At 38.7% G+C, this 20859-nt stretch overlaps 1 protein-coding gene and 1 long non-coding RNA gene across 6 annotated transcripts in view; both read right to left on the reverse strand.

The window, feature by feature from the left end:
- The window catches only part of LOC119155851, a 149074-nt gene extending 145318 nt beyond the window's left edge, over positions 1 to 3756 (reverse strand). The window contains exons 1-2 of the long non-coding RNA XR_005106874.1: positions 3452 to 3756; positions 2915 to 2983 (exon numbers count right to left, since the gene is read on the reverse strand). This is a non-coding gene — a long non-coding RNA (uncharacterized LOC119155851). The remainder of the gene's footprint in view (positions 1 to 2914; positions 2984 to 3451) is intronic.
- Positions 3757 to 11810: 8054 nt separating this feature from the next.
- Positions 11811 to 20859, reverse strand: part of COL11A1 (collagen type XI alpha 1 chain) — a 159038-nt gene continuing 149989 nt past the window's right edge. For all 5 annotated transcript variants that reach the window (XM_037404572.1, XM_037404573.1, XM_037404574.1 and 2 more), the window contains 9 exons: positions 19949 to 20056; positions 19317 to 19370; positions 19194 to 19229; positions 19031 to 19084; positions 17957 to 18206; positions 15623 to 15735; positions 14727 to 14795; positions 13844 to 14077; positions 11811 to 12100 (listed from right to left, as the gene is read on the reverse strand). In XM_037404572.1, coding sequence (XP_037260469.1) covers positions 11954 to 12100; positions 13844 to 14077; positions 14727 to 14795; positions 15623 to 15735; positions 17957 to 18206; positions 19031 to 19084; positions 19194 to 19229; positions 19317 to 19370; positions 19949 to 20056 — 1065 coding nt within the window. In that variant the 3' untranslated portion in view covers positions 11811 to 11953. The remainder of the gene's footprint in view (positions 12101 to 13843; positions 14078 to 14726; positions 14796 to 15622; positions 15736 to 17956; positions 18207 to 19030; positions 19085 to 19193; positions 19230 to 19316; positions 19371 to 19948; positions 20057 to 20859) is intronic.

The following is a 20859-nucleotide window of genomic DNA, read 5'->3' on the forward strand; positions in this document are numbered from 1 at the left end:
AAATATTCCCAGCACAGCTCCGAAACTCCCTGGCTGTGATCACACTGGGAACTCAGAGCCACAGGCACAGTGAAGTACCAGTTCCACAAGCAATGCTGCAGCTGGGGCTGTGTGTGCGACCCGTTTCCCATGATGTTGTGTGAGAAACACTGTTTGCATTAGCCTTTAGGTGAACGCATCTGAATGTGTTGTAGAACAATTCCTGGGATTTTGTAATAGGATTTTAGAATCAGGTCAGATTGAGCTGAAATTTAGGTGAGATTCCAGTAAATTTCTCCTCTATTTAGTTGAATGCTGAGAGCACCTCAGCCAGATAGTCTCTCATTATTTTCCTAGCAAGACCAGATTTCCACCCCCAAGCTACAAATAAATTTTTAAAAGGTTAACTTGGAAACAATGGTATCTTTATCTGCCAAGCAAAGGCTAAGATGTATTAACTGCAAGGAGCTAGAATTAAAAATATCCAGTTGACTTTCTTTTTCTAAATTTCTCTTTTTTAAAAATTCAAGTACACAACTTCAGCTTTGTCTTTTGCCTTTAATTAGTTTTAATCAATCTCAGCTTCTCCTGCAACTGTATGTACTGTTACAATAAAGAGAATCCAAACAAGAACGTTAGTTTTTTTTGGTGAAAAAAACCCCTCAACATTCCCAGGGTTCCTCACTCAGAGTCAAGTGAAAACATGAGGAAGTTAATCTTCACTTCTAGGACTTCCCTTTCATATTAAAGCCTGGCAGTTATTTTGACCACCATCTTAGCTATTAAGTTTACCCAATTGCTAGTCAGGTATTATTGAAATTGTTAGTGACAAAATGCTTTTGAATAACTTTTCCAAATTTGTGAAAATTACTAGCAAATGAGACATAAGAACTTGAGAAAGCCAACACATTTTTATGAGTCTGGAAATGCCCTTCCAAAGGACATAGAATTTTCCCAGAAGTTTGGCTATAAGAAGTCAAAAAGCTTTTGAAAATATTTACTTAAATCACAAAACTTTGCATGTGTTTTCCTTGTAAATAAAGGATAATGTAGAGCTGAAGCAGCTTATTTAAACGAAGCATACAAATATGCATGAATGCCAATTGGATTTAATTTATCCTGACTTAATTTGAATTAACTTGATGGGTCTTTTGACACAAGCTGTACTGACTAATTGTTGCTTATTTGGGTGCACTGTATCAGTGAGCATGGCAATCAAAAGCTTAGCCAGATGTTCGTATTTGCTTTGATTGCCCACAGCCTCGGGTTTGAAGAAAAGTCAATCAGCAAAATGATTCTTAGCATCTGTCAAGGTACTGATCACATTAACAGTAATGGCAGTCAGAAGAGCAGAATGGTTCTCATTCCCCTTTCGCTTACTGTGGTATCAGCCTTCAGTAGCTCTCTGCAGTCTTGGTTTGATACCATCACAAAACATGGAAATGATGTAAAATTAGATCAAAACCCTTTATAAGTAGTTGCCATCACCACAGTGAAGAGTGTGTCTTTATCTTTTTATGAACTTATATTGATGTGAGTCATTTCTATAAAAGTATCTTTTGTGTGTTTTATACTGGCATATGTTTATGATGAGTTATTGACTGAAGGGGTATTTTCCCCCAACATCATCTAAAAGCTTCTAAAAAGCTGAAAAGTGAAGTGTATTGCACCTGTGTGCAGGAAACGTAAGCCTACTGAAACAGTTTCTTTGGATTTGTTTTAAAACTTTTAGAGACCTGCATGATACCTCAAGCTTTATATTTACTGCACAAGGAATTTTTTCAATAATATTTTCATAAAAGCATATACAAAAAAATAAGGGTGGGGTTTTTTTTCATTTTTGTGAACTTTTTTCAGATGTTCTGAAACCATCTAGGAGACTTTGTATTTAATTTCAGAAGGGAAACAACTCAAAACTAACTTACCTTTTTCTCCTTTCATCCTTAGGTGTTTGAAATGTGTCCTTGCATTCCTGCATAGCTGGAACTTAGCTTATTAAGGGTAAGACTATTTTTTGTATTTTTTTTTTCTTGCAATTCAGATAGGAACAGTGGTAACAAGGGAGTATGCATGGTTTGCAGCTGTGTTCATTTAAGAATTACCACAGACTGGAGTCCTCCCCTGCTCAGAAATGTCTTAATTTACAATCCCCAGCTGCCTATCTGGCAGCCAAATACTTTGAGCAAGAATTATGATTCCATTTGTTTCTGTAGCATGCCCTCTGCCTAAGACAATTCACAGCTAAGGAGAACTGAGGGCCCAGGCTAGACCACAACTATTAATTTGCTGCTTGTCTACATGTAGGACTGGCACAGATCTCTTACTTTGTTGTACACATTTGGTAGAAACATCCTAAAACTGTGAACATAGAAGAATCCTTGGCATACCCTTGAAGGTGGTAGACTGTGGACAAGAGGAATCCTTATTTTCAACTCTTTATCTTAAAAGTTGTGGTGAAATGTCCTTTATGTTTTGGCAAGTGCAAAAGCAGACCTGTGGGCAGTAACAGCACTGTGTGTGTCTTCTCTGTTTTAAGTAATGATGCTTGTACTTCTCTTTTACACCGTTTAATGGGTGTCATGTCAAAAAGATGAAAGTAACCTGGCAGATGAAGATAATAAGGGAAACATCCTGGAAATTTTATTAGGGATGATAAGCTCCAGCAGCAATTAATTCAGGAGTGAGTTTACTGAAGGAAGCTCCCAGGCTCAACCACAAACCCCTGAATGTGGCTTCATTTTCAATCAAAGCTTTCAGAGGAAGAGATTACATGAAAGAGGAGATACCACATCCACCACAAAGCTGCTTAATATGACTCATGTCTCAATGAAGAGTTTTCAATGTGAAAACTCTTTTAAACAGTGTTTCAGAACTAAGGACACACATCCCTAGTTAGTTTATAAAGTTGTTTAAGTATTATTAGTTGTTTGCATACCGGTTGTCAGATGTCCCATAGCTCTTCAGGTTTTGCAGAACTGGGCAGAGCTTTCTACCACAGAAACACCTAGGTAAAGAAAACAATTAACATCTTTTTTACCCATTACTCTTTAAAAAGGTTTCTCACCTTACGTTGCATACGTTTGGCTCTTCGGAGAATAATCCTCAGATTGGTGCTAATTTGTGGGAAGTGCCTGTATGGCATGACAAGGGAAAACACAAGTGGGTGCCTCTGCGCCATGGACAGGGAGTCACAGGACAAGCAATGGGTTCATGTGCCAGAAAGGGAAGACAAGGTTCTTATTTCATGTTGGCTTTGGGGTTTTTAGCCTTACTTATGCCTCTGCAGAGGTAATAACTAAACTTGAATCCACTGCTTCCACGTGCAGAGCTATAAAAATGTGTGGATCTACAACTGGCACGTTCTTAATGGGATGTTTTTAGGAGAAACAAGAACTGAGGAGAGAAAAATACTGATTTAAAATAGGAATTTGTGGCTAGAGATACATGGAGGCACATCTCTCTCTCTCGTTACCTTACACGCTCGGAGCCGTCACCCCTACGCTGAGGCGCAGCCTCCTCTCGTGAAGCGGCGGGAAACGCGACGGACCGGCAGGTGCTGCCGCTGGGCGGGCGGGCGCGCGGCTAACGGCTCCCCGCGCGCCGGCTAACGGCTCCCCGCGCGCCGGCTAACGGCTCCCCGCGCGCCGGCTAACGGCTCCCCGCGCGCGGCTGGCGGGCCGGGCCGGCGCTGCGGGACCCGCGCTCCCCGCGGCCGTGCAGGCTGGACGCGGCCGGCGGTTGGGTGCGGGGCGCTCCGCGGGCGTTTCGCCCCCGCCGTTTCGGCCTGCTCGTTCCCTCAGCCGCGGGCTCACCGTGCCGCTCTGCCGGCTGCGAGCCAGCCCCGGCGGCCAGCCCTGGTGCTGCTCCTCCCCTCCCGCCGGGGCTCAGCCCAGGCGGCCCACAGCGAACCCTCGCTCCCGCTTTCAGCCCAAACGCTCTCCGTAGCAGGGGTGGAAGTTTTGTTCACAAAAGCCATCCAAATGAGTGTCCTTACTGTTGAAGGAGGGCTTTGGGGCAATTGTTTCCTCAGCCGTGCTTGGTCATCTTTCCCTTCCTTTGCCATCCTCCCTTGCAGTGCTCACAGCCCTGCCCGCCGCTAGTCACCGGGGGCTGAAAGCAGGCGTCAACCTTTGGCGCGTTTGCACAGCAAGGGCTGCATGCTGCCTGCTGGTCGCGACACATGTCATGGAAATATCCCAGTGTGGCAAGAGAGCCGTCAAGTATTTTGTTGGTTTTGCGTCCTCTGAGTTATGCGTCTCATTAGATTTAAATGTATCATTTCATACACCATCACAGCTGAGTTCCACTTGGGTAATGTGAATCCAAATTTGCTGTATATCTATATGAAGTATTTATCGTTGTGCATATTAAGAGAGTGTTAACTAACTGTGCTTGCATATGTTTCAGCCCTTAGTTGGCTTTCAAATTTGTGATTTCACTTTCATCGTAGTTTTATAGTACATAATTCTAACCCACTCATTAAATTTAATGAGTAATCACACTGCCTGGCTGCTGTTTCTACATGGTACACTTGTGCATACAGTCATCAGAAAGATTATGCAAAACATGAGAAATGAATGCACACATGCAAAACTACATAATGTCTTGAAATAGTCAAGAATCATTTAATCTGGAAAATTTTCAGATATCATCAGTTCATGTGTACTGTCCCTTTTTTAAAAAAAAAAAATTTATTTTATTGCTTTTCTCCATGGAAAGATGTGACACTAGTTCAAATATGGTTCCTCAGGATATTATGGCTTTGTTTTGAGGTTAATGTGTTTAGAAAATTAAATAGACCAGTTTTAATATGCAGAGGGATATTCTGCGCCGTCATCAACGTGAGCTGATTGTTTTCATCTGACTTTTGTTGTGGAGACAGTCAGTAGGAAGGCTGCAGTGCTGTCTGACCTAGATGTTTCTTTGCGGTAGGAAAAGGATGCAGAAACTGAGCAGCCCTGTTCCTAGTCTGGATGGCCCAGGCAAGCTTTATGTTTTGTGAGCCTGGCAGCCTGTTAGTGTGGCTGTATATTGATTTCCAAGGCTGCTCATCCTCCATCATCCTTTTTTCCTCCTTCAAGTACCTGACCTTAAATGTTAAGTCTCTTGTCGCCTTTTCAGATGTCCTGTACTTATTAGTCCCACAATAAAATGAGGCTGCTCCAGGAGAATAGAGTTCCTGCAGAGGAAGAAAATTCAGAATGTCTAAGACAGAGGTGCTCGTGTGAAGGGAGGGGAGGGAGAACAAGAGACCAGGGACCTGGCTGCAGCCAGTACCGCAGGTATTAGTGGCACTGTGTTTCCCACAGAGGCCTGCAGTCTCGGCTACTAGACTGTAGTTTTTTATAAACCAGTTTTGCTGCTGCCTCCTAACTAGGGGGTTGGTGCACCCCACACACACCCCTCCCCACCCACCCCATACCCCTTTGCAATGACTGTATGAAGCAAACCTTGACTGTTACTGAATACCAGCAATCGCATGGGATGCTCCCAGACTGGGTGATAAAGATTTCTCACCCTTCTGCCCTTGGATGAGGAAAGGAGGGAGCCAAGTTCAGCTCCCATCATCCTTTTCCCATTATTTCCCCGCTGCTTCCTTATTTCCTTTCTTTCCCTACATTTTCCTCCATTCTGTTGTACACTGAGAACTGTTTCTCCTTGGTTTTACTGTGCCCTTTATACAGATGCCTTTATTCAGCTTCAGTATTGTACTCGGCTCCTGTCCCCAGCATAGGGGAAAACAACCTCAGTGTGGATACCAGTGGACTTCCTCCCACCAATCACATATTTTCAGTCAGTTTGGAGAAAACCACCTTATAATTTCAAATGGAAACATCACAATTAAAAAGAGGGGAGAGGTGGGCAGGTGAAACATACTTTGTTCTCTTCAGAAATGGGAGTGCTGTGGAAATTTTTGACAAAATTCCAATTTTGGCTCTTTCTGGCAGTAAACAGCTTTGATCTTAATATCTGCATTGAGCAAGTCTACAGGCCTAGAGCATAGTGGATATTTCTAAAATCCTTCTGAGAAATAACAAAGGGATAAGTGATCCATATCCATCCAAATCAGAAAGCTACTGAATAGTGAATGCTATGAAGATTATATATTTATGCACTCTCCAGAGCCTGAGCCTTCACATTGTGCTGCGTTATCTTCTGAGCCAATTTGGGCAATAGGACCGCAAAGCAGAGCTACTTTTTCCTGAGCTGCCATGGAGATGATATTCTAATAAAAAAGAAGCATAGGCTCAAGAGACTATATGAATAGAATATCAAACCTTACCTGGTTTTTTTGTTAATATTTGATAGAAAGGAGCTTTTATGTCAATAACAATAACCATTCTAAATCTTTTCAGCTGTTATTCACTTAACATACTTTACGTGCTGTAATGAACAGTGCCTGCTCTAGAAGTTATTTGGGCTGGTGATGATACTCTACCTGACTTCACTGGGCTTTCTGTGTAAGAGTCTGAGTAAACTAACAAGTAAGAAATTACTATCTCTGTTTCAGAAACGCTAATTGTACTGGAATGTTGTTGTTCTCTGTTACGTCACTTCTGGAGTTCAGTTCACAATTTCAACATTTAGTTAATATTTTCCATTTAAAAACTCTGGTTTATGGCTCTGCTCTAGCCGTGTTTACTTTTTACCTGTGCTAGGGAACTCCAGAGCTTGCAGGCTGATCCTCTGCGGGCCACACAACCCTATGGCCTCTGTTGTCACAGCACATAGTGTGCTGTGGCCATTTTCAAGATCTCTGGCTATGAGACATTTTGGAGTGAGATGCTAACTGGGTAGGAGGCTTTTGTATTAATTTCTGGTCCTTAGGATGACCTCATGACTCTGGGCAGCCTTGTTGTCTCAGCCCTGTAAATTTGGAAAGCTTCTTCTAATTACTCATTACATCCTTACTCTAGTGAAAATACAGCAGAAGATACAGTTTGCAGAACTTGTGGGGCTACAGAAGAATCAGTCTGATTTTCTTCTTGCAAATAATTTTACTGACCACCATTTAAGGCATAAAGTGAAAGCTAGAGCACAAAATTAGGATGGCTTTGCAAGCTGTGAAAGAACTCTGACAGGTACTTACAGCCAATCTTCTTTAATGGACACAGGAGAAATGATGATAAATGTTCCATCAGCTATTCTGCTTACTGTATCATTTGGAAAGTGATTAATTTTCCATTTTCTTGTTATCTGTTGAGGGCTTATTGATGCTGTTTGTGGCAGATGTTTTTTGTTTTAAAATCATGGAGGAGGTTGGTTGAGTAATTACTTTTGCTGAACCTTATGTTTCTCTGAAAATACCAGCTGAGTATGAGGAAAAGCAATAATGTTAGTCACTTGGGTATAGAATGGCTGACAATCAGGAAATTGAAAAATACTGCTACTATTAGATTGTAATAGCTCATAAAATGTATACTAGACATTGAAAGGCAAACAAGTAGTCAGCATCATCCACCAAAATGCAAATTACTTGATGATGATGAAAGGAAATCAGATAACGGACTCAAGGTTTTTCCTGGAGAGTAAACTCTAGACTTGAACAGAAACAGCTGGCATCATCAAGAAAGGGAAGAGAAAACAGATGCATTGACTTCTTATTTGTGGATTTTATCATAACCTGCTGACCGGGCCCTTGGTCATCCCCTATTCATATAAATTATGCTTTAGTAGTATATAATGTCATGATAGCATATTGGATGGACTGCATTTTAATTTTAATCTGCACTTCAATCGCTGTGCAAGCTGGAGTTCTTTTATGCTTCACCAAGATTTAGCTGCAATGTCATTTTGATGTTAAAAAAAATAATTTCCTGGATCATACCCAGCGATAGGAAAGACATTTGGTTGCCAGTCTTGCTGCTGAATTCCTGACAACTCCTCTCTGTCTTACTGAAGTTAGATATGTTTTGACGGAGATCACTTCTCCGCCCTTGAGGAACTGGAAACACAGTCAAGGTCTGGCAAAGCTCCTAAGAGAACCTGCACAAAGCATGGCCATGGTAGCACTGTAGGCTTTGGCTCCATCCTCTCTCATTAGAACAGAGCCTTCATTCACATAAATGAGAAAAAACTAAGCCAAATTTTGGCTAGAGAAGCATGTCTGAGTATATGTATGCTCGCAGCCTTCCTCACTGTAATCGTCTTTGATGTCCTTATTGAAAACAAAGTGAATATCTTTAGAGCAGTCTGTTCCTTTGCAATCATCTTGGCATTGCTTTTTGCGACATTAACAATGAGCCTCTTTGATAATTTCTGTGCTTAAAAAAGGAACACAAATAAGACATCTTTCCAGGTAAATATAATAGACTTGACATTTAATATCCTGTCTTTGTAATTTTCAAGTTATTTTTGGTGCATGTACAATAGAAGTTATCCATTCACACAAAAATAAGTATGCTTGTAATAGAAAATCAATTGCTATTAAGGCATCTCCTACTGGTCACTAGCGTGTGAAGCTTCATCTTAAAATTAACAAACTTGTTGCCAAGGGGAAGAATCTTAAGCAAGTAACTGTGCTTATTTTTTGAAACAGATGGTAGCTTTTTTGTGTCACAAGGCGACTGTTGATGTTAGCCATAATGACTGTACACTTGGACTGAAAAAAAAATAATCTTCATTACAAGTTAGGAAGTTTTCCAAGAGATGTGCCAATCATGATTTGTTGGTGTTGCCCTATCATGTGTTAGAAAGAGGAAAGGCGAGTGAGAGAGAGAAGAAAATATGTCTACAGACAGAACAGTTTATACCTTTAGAGGCGTAGCTTATAATTTAAATCTCTATTGTATGTTGGTGTTATTCCAGACAGAACATTGCCTCAATCTGTAGTATTTGTTGGCTTGTGTTTGCTGTGTGCCTGCTAACTCCATTTCCATGCAACATGACAGCAGCATCTGTATTTGCAGTCCAGAAACCGTATACCAACTCCAGTATGGCTTTTCTCCGTTTAGGGGGAGGCTCAAAGCAAACTTTCCAGAAAAACTGCCTGGTCTGCCCTGAGGTAGGGTGAAACCTCAGGATCACAGAACATCAAAGTTCTGTCAGTTTCTAAAATCCAGAAGCCATAAGCCATTGCAATCTTTTTATGATTACATAGGTTTGTAATTTTTATATGAAAAATACTATTGTTCCTTTTCTTCTTATGGGCTTGGTTGAGTAAGGAATTTAGCTTGCATAGTTTTGGAGTGGATATTTTTTTTTTTATAATAGTATATGATAAATCTGAGGTTTTATGTTTTTTAGGGCTACTAGGATTTGGCTGCAGAATCTGAAGTTTATCTCACAGAAAGACCAATGTGTGAGTTTTGCTGTGAAATTTCTTTCTGTTCTGAACAGTTCTCTTTTTGTTTGTTGGTGTTTTTTTAAAGCACTCCTAATATGAGACTTCTGTTGAGAGAAAAATAAATAGCATAATTTTTGCTTGAAAGCGGAAATACATAATGGCAATTTTTCCCCTTCAAGCAAAAACTAGGAGAGAACAGGAACAGTATATTGAAACAGAATGGACAAAGGAGTTAGAATAACTAGCGGTAGTGAGATGGGTTGGTTTGGCTTCTTGCATACATCATTGCACCCTTAGAAACAGTGTTCTACTGCAGCCTAATCCTGACTGCCAAATCACAACCGTCTTTATTTTTTTTACCCAAATTGGCCTAAAGAACCTGAGTCATAAGTGGTGGTTTATTTTAGACGGGCTGAACAGCTCAGCACCTAACTTAACCTAGCCCGCTTGAGCAGCAGGAAGTGCCTGCTCCTCTGCCAAACTTACTGAAGCTGCCTTCACAGCTATCGTGGACATAAGCAGACTTCATAAAGAACAGTTAGCAGATTAAAAAGAAATAAAACGTTTCTAGAGGAGGTCCCAGGTCACATATGTGATGTCTCTAGCTTGGATCCATCACCAGTTCTGGTTCCACTATCTACCTGAAAGAAGGATACATTAAAACAAGGTACTGGAAATTTTGTATTCTAGTAGTTTCTAGTTCTTTTCATCCATTTCACATCAATAAATAGGGTCATTTACTGACTTTATGGGATTCTACAAGGATAAGCATGAGACTGTGAAGCACTTAAAACATTGTAGGTTGTAAGAGGGTGGCTGGGGAAAGAATATCAGATTCCTATCTTGTGTTTGATAGTATTATGTGGACTGATGCAGCTACAAATCCATTCGAATGAAATGCGAACTTGTCAGCCTTGCTGCATATTGCTGGTGGCTAGATCAGCTTCTTTTCAATTAACACTTTTCCCAATGCTTGCCAGGACATGTGGTAAGATTACTCTTTTTTTTGAGTCTACATGGTCTGGAAGCAGAGTGAAGTGGGTGAGATTTGGACATTGAAAAAAAGACAATGACCAATCCAGGTAGACAAGACTTGATTTTATTAATAAAATTTTTATTTTCCTCTTTGAGGTGACAGTTACAAACTTTGGTTCAAAAATAAAAGAAAACATGAACAGCAAGAAGTTGACTTTTGAAATCTCACTTTTACATGTATAAACGTGCATAAGAAAATACCAGTTGGAAATGAGCCAGCAGAAACTAATACTATTTAATTTAACAATTTTTAAGAAATAGAAACAAACATTTCTTTTCAAGTCTTACATATATTATGAAAAATAATTACAAAAGGATTTGTGTTGTAAAGCTAAAATGTAATTTCTACTTCCAACTATCTGAATAAAATGTTCAGAGGGAAGGCCAAACAAACTCTTTTTATTTTTTTTTTTTTTTCTGAGATTTGGATAGCAAATTGTAACAGTTTGGGTCAAAGACAGCTCTGCAGGAAGCAGTCCCCTCGTATGTTGCTTAGCAACTATGGAGAATCACATGACCTAGACATATTGCATCCCTGGCCTTCAGGTGAAATAACAGGAAAAAATAAAAATAATTCATATTAATGGGATGGGCAAATAACGTATAGGACCATTCTGTGGAACTTTTAGTATCCAGTTCAGGAAGCAAACATCCATCATTGCTTACATAAAAATCTAAGTAAACACTGCAAAAATCCATAAATAACTTTAGAATCCAGTTTTAATATTTATGCAGACCAAATAAACACAATGGAAACAAATGATGAGATTGAAGAAAAAAAAAAAAAAGGAAAACTATATGACTAATTTACTTCACAGATTTTTAACAGATCTCTTACACAGAAGTTGGTTTTTTCTTACATATTTTCCCCACCCAAAAATATAAACTTGTTTATTTTAGATATATACAGGTATCTTATGAAATTATGGAATTAGAAAAGAAAATAAAAGGTCTGAGGTATAGCACCATGGAACACAGCACCTTTGAAGATGCTTTCATTATTGAAATTCATAATCACAAGTGATATCAGCAGAAAAGAGTTGTTTGAGTGTGCTGCTCAAGATCTTCCAGTTTTGCCACCTTAAGTTTTGTTGGCGACTTCAAATAACAAAGCTCTTCAACAACAATATATACAAAGGGATTTTATTCTTAATCTGAAATTTGAATTGGCTTCACTGGCAATTACAGCTTTATCTTTTCAGAATACATACACAGTATTGACAGCGTAATTTTGTAATTATAAAATAACAGCCAGATGCAATTCAGAGACACATGCAAGTTTTGGAAATGGACAGAGAAATAACAGTATAGTACTGTACATAGAATAATTATAGTTTATTAAACACTTTCTTAACAATTCTGTTGTAATGGAAGGAGCACCATGTTGTTAATTTTTTTTACAGCACCAAAGGAATCCAAAGGGGGGTGTTCCTAAAGCAAGCACTATGTTGTCTGTGCCACAGCATCTTTGCAAAATAAGTTTAAGTCATGTGATTCTGGCCCTACAAGGGCAACAATTACTTTCTAGATAAGACATACATACACAGCAAGACATATTTTCTATGCCATCCTTATTCAAAACTTGCATGTGGCATGAAGTGGGTTGGTAGCACCAAAGTGCAACATTTTTGTTGATCTGATTTTGTCTAAAGCTTAACCAAGGAAGCAGACAGGACCAACCTCAAATCCAAACTTCTGGTTCTGATCACCAAAGTCATTGATCATCACATCAACTATAGGCACTTGGTCTATTTTGGGTGTGTTGATTTCGATCACCGTCTTTGCATAGCCCTTTCGTGACTATTAAAAAAGACAAAAAAAAAATAGCAAACATGGTTATATATTAGAGCAGTAAGCATGTGCTGTAGATCTTCATAGGTTATCTCTGAAGTATAGAATTTAAAAATTATTGCCCCTTCATGCACCAGATATTACAGACTCTAAAGTTTATGTTTTCTTAGGATTTTATTTTAAAAACGTGACATTGAATGGTTTTGATTTTAGAAAGAGATCAGCCCATAGCTTTTGACTTACTAAAATAGGTCTACAAATGAAAAATTACCTGAAAGACCTTTAATGTTTCTTAGAGAATGATAAGTTCACATTTATACTATTTAATAAAAAAAATAACACTATTCTCATAGCAGTGCACGTCTTCCTTGTGAAAAAAAAATCACTGATTAGTTCTGAAAGACAGAAGAAAGATCCACTTCTAAGAAGAAAGACTATAACTGTCTCACAAAGTATTACAGCAGTTGTTTTGACATGAAAGAGTGTAGTAGTCTGACAGGACTGCTAACTGATGAATTTAGATAACAGGTTTGAAGGCAGACCCTTATTACTTCCTAACAAAGGCTCTCGCTGCTCTAAATACCATTCAGCCAAGTTATCACGCTAGTCATCAGGCAGGACTGCACTTTGTTGAGATAGTCTGTTATACCTTGCTGTGACCCCTTTCAGCTGTGCCAGGGTCTTGGAGTTTAGATAAGCATCCAAGTTTGAGTTCTCAGTTTAGTGATGGACTTACACCCTAAATCACTTCTAGCTCTCTCTGGAGCTCTACACTCACCCACTGTGGATAACTAAAGCAGAATAAATCTACAGGACATACAGAAAGGCCGACATGAAGCAGTTACGTATTAGAATCTCATTATTGAGGGGAAGAGACACTGCATCTACCTGAGCTGCATCTCTGTCTCCGACCCAGGTAGGTATCCTGGCACTTTCAGGTCTCTGATTCTTTGTCACTGACTTCTCAGGAACTGCCTTCAAAAGATTCCCATATAAAAACCCAGAATAATTAATGAGGCTTCAACTGTCACTTGCTCCTTTGATGTCTTTGTTTCAAAGTGTTCAGTACAAACTATTCTGTTTCTGAAAAGAAGAACAGTTGCTATGCCTACAAAGACCCTGCTGGAGAGGCGGTTAGAGAGCTGATGCATGTTTGGACAGCTCCAGGGATTACAGTGGACCTGAGAAGCTTCCGAAAGGTACAGTCCACAAACTCCACCTGGCTTTGACTACCAGAAATTGAGAAAAGAAAATACCAAGTCACATATCAACTGTGCAATTAATTCACTATGTTTGGGTACGTACATATGGTTTAGTTCATACACGTTTTTACTGTATTCACTAAATATTCTGTCTGCATATGCCTTGATTTTGAGTATAAATATATTCTGCTGATGGGCTGCCTCCCCTTACTATGCTTTTTTTCTTCTGTTCTCTTATACTATGTTCATACGAGCACATAGTCTAATCTCAGCACACAATCAGGTGCTGACAGCCTGTATCCACGCCAGGTTTGTCCCATTTCTGTTGCTTGGCTTATGGTTTTGGTTTGTTTTTTTGTTGGTTTTTTTTGTACATATATGAAAATTAAATAAGGGACTAGTGTACTGTAGTTAAAAACCTACTAAAAGGCAGTCTATTAAAAATAAAGTATTTTGAAACCTTTTCTCAGAAGAAAGCTGTGGAAAAAATGAATTTGTTTTCTACTTTGAGAAGTTGGGTTTGTAAAGACTCTTCTGAACCTCTACTTACTGCACAGCCATCGTGAAGAGCTTTGATGTAAGGATTGTTGTCATAAGACATTTCTTCATCATTCGATCCTAAGAACCTTAGTGCTTTGTCATAGCTGTCAGATGATGCATCATGCCAAGCTACAGACTGATGACAGTTGTAAGTGAAATTTTGTCTGGCAGAGGCACTCAGTAGTTTAAGGAATGTCATTTGGACCATATTAATAGAATTGCCTTCAACATCCAAATAGGAAAGCTGGAAAATATAAAAAGTTACATGTATGTTTATCTGTTTCCTTTGTTAAAATGCAGAACAAAATTATTGTTGACAAAAGACCCATGTAACTATCCTTAATTAAAAAAAATAATCAACATACAACATTTTAGGCAGTTTTAAGTTCAATAAAGCTATGATTCAGTAAATAGATTTTTCATGTTGTAGCAATATATTTAGGATTAAGAACTACATATATTAGCTTCATTATATTGGGAAAGACAGAGAATTACTCCTACCATATACTGTGAAATAGCAGAACCTCTTTGGAAAATCTGGTTTTAGTTAATTATAAAGTTAAGCTGGCCTACAGTCTCATCTTTGCATACTCAGTATATTTCCTGTTACCTAGAGTGGGGCAGGTTCAGTGGTGATGGGTAGTCTGCCAGAAGCTAGATCCTCACCATCAGCTGTGCGGGTGACCATTTGGATCATTGTGGGACAATACAGAGCAGGCTTCTACTGTTCAGGAGCAAGAAGCTATATAGCTGCTTTAACATTTAGGGCAAAAAGACTGGGCTTGAAACATTTTTTCATTATCTAAATATTTATAAAATTACTTTGGATCTGTTGATCACTGATAACATGTACTTGATTTATGAACAACTGTTACGTTGCAGTGACAACTTACAAGTTTGCCTCGCTTAAATTCACTAAACCAAGATCCTGGATTCTCCTTTGGCCATGATGAAATTCTAACCTGTGTGGTAAAACAGCAGAGACAGAAGTATTTAAAATGTGTTAACAGATAGAAGATTTTACATTACCTAGGACAAATTTCACATCTGCTAGTAAAGAATGGTTCTTTTTTCTGAAATCTCAGCCTCTTTAAAGCTGTAAAATAGGATGGTTTTTTTTGTATAGAATGCCTTCAGATTAGTGACTTTAAACAGAATCCAAGGTGATGGCTTATAAAGAGAGCTAGTTCTGTTTAAGGGAGGCTGTTGTCATCTGTTAAGATTCAGGTAAACTGCTGGAATAAATTGTTCCTGTGAAGAGTTTCTAAATTAGAGTTTTTACTGGTGTTGATGCTGATAGATCTCTTCCATTTAGGCAAGCTTTTAGAAAGCCCTCCTCTATACCATAAGCCCCATCAGAGGTAATTTATAACAATGAGTAATGACACTGTTAACACATAGCGTTTTACATCTACTTTGTGTAGGAAAATATGAACCCACAAGAGAAACACAGTAAGAGTTTAGGTTTTATGTGTCAAATGCTAGATTATGCACTTTTAACTAGCTGCATGGTTATGTTGCATTCTGAAACGGAGTGAAAGGTTAGCAAGCAAGTGCATAGGTCCCCTAACTAAGCAAAACAGTGAAATTGCAAACAGCATTTAACAAAGTTAACAGTTACCAGTTACCTCTATGTACCATTTTACCACTTCAGATTTATGTGAATTCCAGTGTAACCAGAAAGACAGATATGTGAAAATGTGACAATATAATTATCCTGTTCAGTCAACACTGCAACAACATAGTTGGATCTGTCAACACCCAGCTGAAAACACAGATTGGTACTTACTCCTTCAGATTTCTTATCTGGGTAGATGCAAGTTTCCCCACCTGCTGTGAAATTGCAGTATACTTTGAAGGAGTCTCCAGTACAGCCCTGGTTAGGATCAATCCAATATTCCCCTAAAACAAATGAGAAAATTTTTGCCTTATATAGTGGAAATGGTATTTGGAAGGTGCAGGTTTTACTGCTGCCTATCAGTCCTCCAAAATCTGTATCAAAGTTATTTTATCTGGATGATGAGAAAGCAACCCTTTCTTTTCTGCCTTGTGGTTTGCTGCTGCTATTGTTGTTTATGAAAGAACACCAGGATCAAAGTCTATTTTTATCTGTGCCCTTTTGTTTTTGTCTAATTTTACTTTAAACTATGACTCTCTTGTAGGCTACTGCTAAAGTTTTGGAGGAACTGAGGAGACTCAGTTTAGAGGAGGAAGGACATTATGTGTGAAACATACATTGTGGTTCTCAACAATTTGGCCATTTCAGTATTTCAACTAGAAGGATAATGTGTACCTGTGACGGCAGCACCCTCAAAAACAGAGCAGAGGCACTCTTAGGCAGAAATAAGCTATGGCTTAGGTCAGAGAGCAAAATCTGGAGTAATTTATATACCTATCTCCATAAAAAGGTGGCCTCACAGGGCTTGGTGAGGCTGTAGCTGGCACAAGTACCTAAAGCTTCCATTGAGAGAGATATACCTCAAGAAAAGATGGTTTTTTTCTACTGGGTTATGAAGCTGCAGCACTAGGGAAACTTCAGGCTGCTTTAGATGATAAAAGCACCTTAACTAATACTTGGTTAGGTGACATGGTGGGAAAGACAGTTAAAAGTTGCATGAGGCTTCCCATAATTTCAGCAGTCTGGCATGATTGAGAATTCAGGCCCTGCAACGCTAGGGTTAATGAAGGCTGGGCATGAAAGAGTTGCAGTCAATCCAAGGTCCATTAAAAATCAGGGCTTTTTAAAATCTACCATTCTAATTATAATGGTGATTTCTGTGATGTGGGTCCTTATCTCCAGCTAGTTTCACAGCAGGACAGCAAATGATTTTCTGACACTACTGTTCTAATCCAGTTTCAAATACTGGAGGTTTCAAAGACAAATGACAAATCCTTTCACCAGTTCTGTCTTCTGAATACAGGGAATAGACAAAGCATTTATGGTATTTTAAAATTCTATTGATTCAGGCTATATTTATTGAAAACAGTCTTTCCTACCTGTAACTCTTGTCCCTGGAGAATTCTATGTCTTAATGAATGCATTTACTTTTATTTTAACCAAAATAAGATTACTTTTATATGAATAAGGCTCCAAATAATAGGCAAATACTGGTAAAGTGAAGAAGGTGAATGTGTTCCATAAAAAACATTCATTATTATGGAGGGTACTGAATTGTAAAATATGTACTTTTCATATAGCACACACACTGCATAACTACTCCTCAAGGCATCCATCTGTTTTGATCTATCTAGAGTGAAAGCAATAAAATATTATTAAACTGTCAAAATCTATTTTTCCTCCCATTTGAAAGCAGAAAAATATTACATTGAACTAGGAAAAATATCCATTGCAATAGGAAAAAAAAAAAAAGGAAGGATGAAGACTCTGTGAAGGCTGGCTTTCATTTAAACCTTTCTGGAGCAGTAAACTCAGAAAAAAAGAAGAAAACGATGAATAATTAAATCAAGATAAGTCTTCAGAACACAATGTCTTGTTCATACTACTCTGCATTTTATTAAGCTAGTACTTAGTAGCATTAAACAGTATCAGAGAAACCTGCATGTCTATTTGCTGTATGATATAGAACAGTGATCATGCAGTAGAATAAATTATTCTAAGGGTGAAAGAATAGTAAAATTTGAGAGGCATAATCAATAATAAATCTCATATAATACCAATGCTACTTTATATTGTTATACCAAGCTAAAGTATACAGCTACAAAAATAATTCTTATTTCTTTTAAAAGAAGGTATTAGCTATCCCAGCATGCTGACATTTGTGATTTTACTTTCCATTGAAATACCTAGCATCAATCTTTCATCCTTTTCCTGTCTGGATAATTCTGGAAATGCAAGGCCCACCTTTCAAAACAACAATTTTTTTTAGTGTTTTAAAAAGTTTTAAATCTAAACCCAGACCAGGTTAAGTATTCAAAGAATTTGGCTCTTAGCAAGAGAACATCTCCTATATCTTATAAATTTTTATACCTCCAAAAATGGATTTAATGAGACTATTTATTGAGAAACTGTTAACCATCTACCAATAATTAATTATTCTGTCAAAGTATCTTGGCAGATCATAACTTCCGCCTTGTTTGCATTTGTCATGCAATATTAACATACCATCTGGGAAATCTGGGTGGCAGAGTTGCAAGTCTTTGCAGGTTCGGGCTGGGTTATTCTGAGTGCCCATCGGATACTTCATATGCTCAATGTCTTGCTTCAGCGAGTTCAATGAACCAAAGATCTCTTCCATTCCATCAGAATAATCCAGAATATTATCACCAGCATCAGATAACATGTAATCAGGAGATCTTCTTGTCTTTTTGGGTGACTGGATTGGCAGCGGCTGGATTACCTCACCTGGAGGACCCTGAGTGAAAAACAACATATCTGGTTACCTTTTCTCTTTGTTTTTCAGCTGCAAAAATACGCAGAGGAAGACCACAGAATGTGGCTTGGAGATGCTTTGAATAGGATTTCTTCAAAGTATTTATTTATTTCACTTATTTCCTTCAGATTTATGCTTTTGTGCTGTGATTTACTTGCAGACCAAAACGACTGTAGGAGGCCAAACCATTGTTGTGCTCTGAAGACTTCTCACTACATTGCTGTTTGGGGAAGAGTGTGCCCCCTCACATAAGTTAAGTGTGCAGAACTGACTTGCAATTGCCTCTTCGTCACTGACAATTCCCTCAAGCACAGGCATAGCCTATGACAAGTGTAAACTCTGGATATTTTCTATGATAAAACTTTAAAATTCCACTTGCAGTCTATAAAGCAATATCTCATTTCAAGAAATTGAAACACTTCATTCAGATGTGGACTGTTTTCATTTTAGATTGTTCTGATATGAGAAAGAAATAGTAGGAACAGAAAAGTATCAACGGGGGGAAACCAATATGCTTCTATTTTCTGTGCTTCAGTATAACACATTAAATAATTATTGCAAGGGAGGGTTTTTTTATTTGTTTGTGGCAGTTTTTGTGTTGGGTTTCTTTTAAGTTTCTAATGGCTTTTTTAGTGCAGTCAATGTCTGTGTCTGGTGGATTTGAGCTTCCTGAAAAATGAATTTTCAAACATTCATTAATATTTTCCTTATCTGCAAGTTCACAAATGTGGTTTTCTACCCTTGTCAAAACAGGGTCATCGTGTCAGTGTAATGTGCATGAATGTCAGATAAGAATTCTTACTTACTGGAGGACCAGGTGGACCAGGTAACCCACTGTCACCCTTTTGACCAGCAGGACCCTATAAAGCGAAGAAAGAAATGCAGTGTTGACTATGCTACACCATGTTAAAAAACAACGTACACAAAAGTTAAGTAAAAGAACAAAAAGTATTGAGGAGAATTACTCACGCTGGATCCTTTGGAACCTTTTGGACCTTGGGGACCCTACGGGCAAGAACATAACTGTAGTTGAAGTGTATTCCACAAAACATGGGAGTGTTTTGAACAGGAGGACTGGATGAAATTACTTACAGGTAAACCAGGAGGACCAGGGGGTCCAAGTGGACCAGCAGGACCAGAAATTCCCTAAGAAAGAATAAAAGAGTAAGTACAGAACTAAAGTATTCTACATACTGGCCTGGATTAAAAAATACGTATATATGAAATAAAGTAGTCCTAATAAGCATCCAAATCTGATGAGTTTTGATTTAGGCCATTTGCTAGGGTCCAAAACAGTTTGTAAGTTTAAAATGTTAAGTGACAGTTTGAGTTGCTTGTAGTTGTTCTTACACTGCAGTACTTACAGTCACAACTGTGCTCCCATTCAGACTGGCTCGGAAACCTCACTTTACAGTGCCTTAAAACAGGGCTCATAACTAGGAGAAAGGAAGCTACTTTGGGTAGTGCAGTTAAACATGATGAGATTGGTGCTGCTAGTTTTATCTTATCCCTAACTTCTGTGTTATGTGTTTCTGTCATCTTTTGAAACACTATGATTTTGTTTTAAGCTGGTTTAAGTTCACTGTGTTTGTACAATGCCTAGGAAAGTTGTAACTTCTAGCAGGAGGCTCTGAGTGTTAAATGTTTATGGCAAAAGAAAGACTGGGATATGTACTCTTTGCTTGCATGGAACTTGAATGAAAACATAAGTATGTTTTACTCACTGCATCACCCTTGGCTCCAGGAGATCCCTGTGGGCCAGGAAGACCCCTATCACCCTTTTCACCCTGTTCTCCTGGAGGTCCAATCAGGCCAATCAAACCAGGATGTCCCTAAATAAGACAAAAGAAAATACAGTTAAAACTCAACATATATGAAGTAAATGTGCTCTGCAAACTATGCTGGTTTTGTCTGGGATACAGTTAATTTTCCTCGCAGTAGCTAGTATGGGGCTGTATTTTGGATCTGTGCTGAAAACAGTGTTGATGTTTTCGTTATGGCTGAGCAGCGCTGACACAGAGCCCAGGCCTTTTCTGCTTCTCACCCACCCCACCAGTGAGTAGCCTGGGGGTGCACAAGAAGCTGCGAGGGGACACAGCTGACCCCAGCTGAGGATATTCCAGACCATATGACATCTTGCTCAGCATGTACAGCTGGGGGAGGAAGAAGGAAGCGGGGGGACATTTGGAGTTACGGCATTTGTCTTCCCCAGAAGCTTTCAAATGTCATCACTGTTGCTAGTCAACGATTAACCTGAAACCAAATTATTCTGAAAGCATATTCATTGCTGTTAGTTGGTCTTTCAGACTTTGAGATTGTTTGCAAGTTGTGACTGCTTATTCAGGGAAAGGGATTTAAAACAGTCCTTACTGAAACTGCTAGAACAAACAAACAATGCCTGTGGATACAAATTTCGTAACAACTTTCACATTTAGATGCTATAAGCCTATTATAGAGTTGCACGTTTGTTTCCGCATGTAATATAGCTGTATAAACAACTGATTTAAGCACATAAGCAAAAACTGAAATTCACATGATATAATGATATTCACGTCCCTTTCCCTACAGATTTTTTCTCTAAGACACAAGCAACCAATAACTCATTGGAACTCCATTAGAAAATGTTATCCCAGAT

This window comes from Falco rusticolus, chromosome 11 (assembly GCF_015220075.1).
Source record: "Falco rusticolus isolate bFalRus1 chromosome 11, bFalRus1.pri, whole genome shotgun sequence".
Lineage (NCBI taxonomy): Eukaryota > Metazoa > Chordata > Aves > Falconiformes > Falconidae > Falco > Falco rusticolus.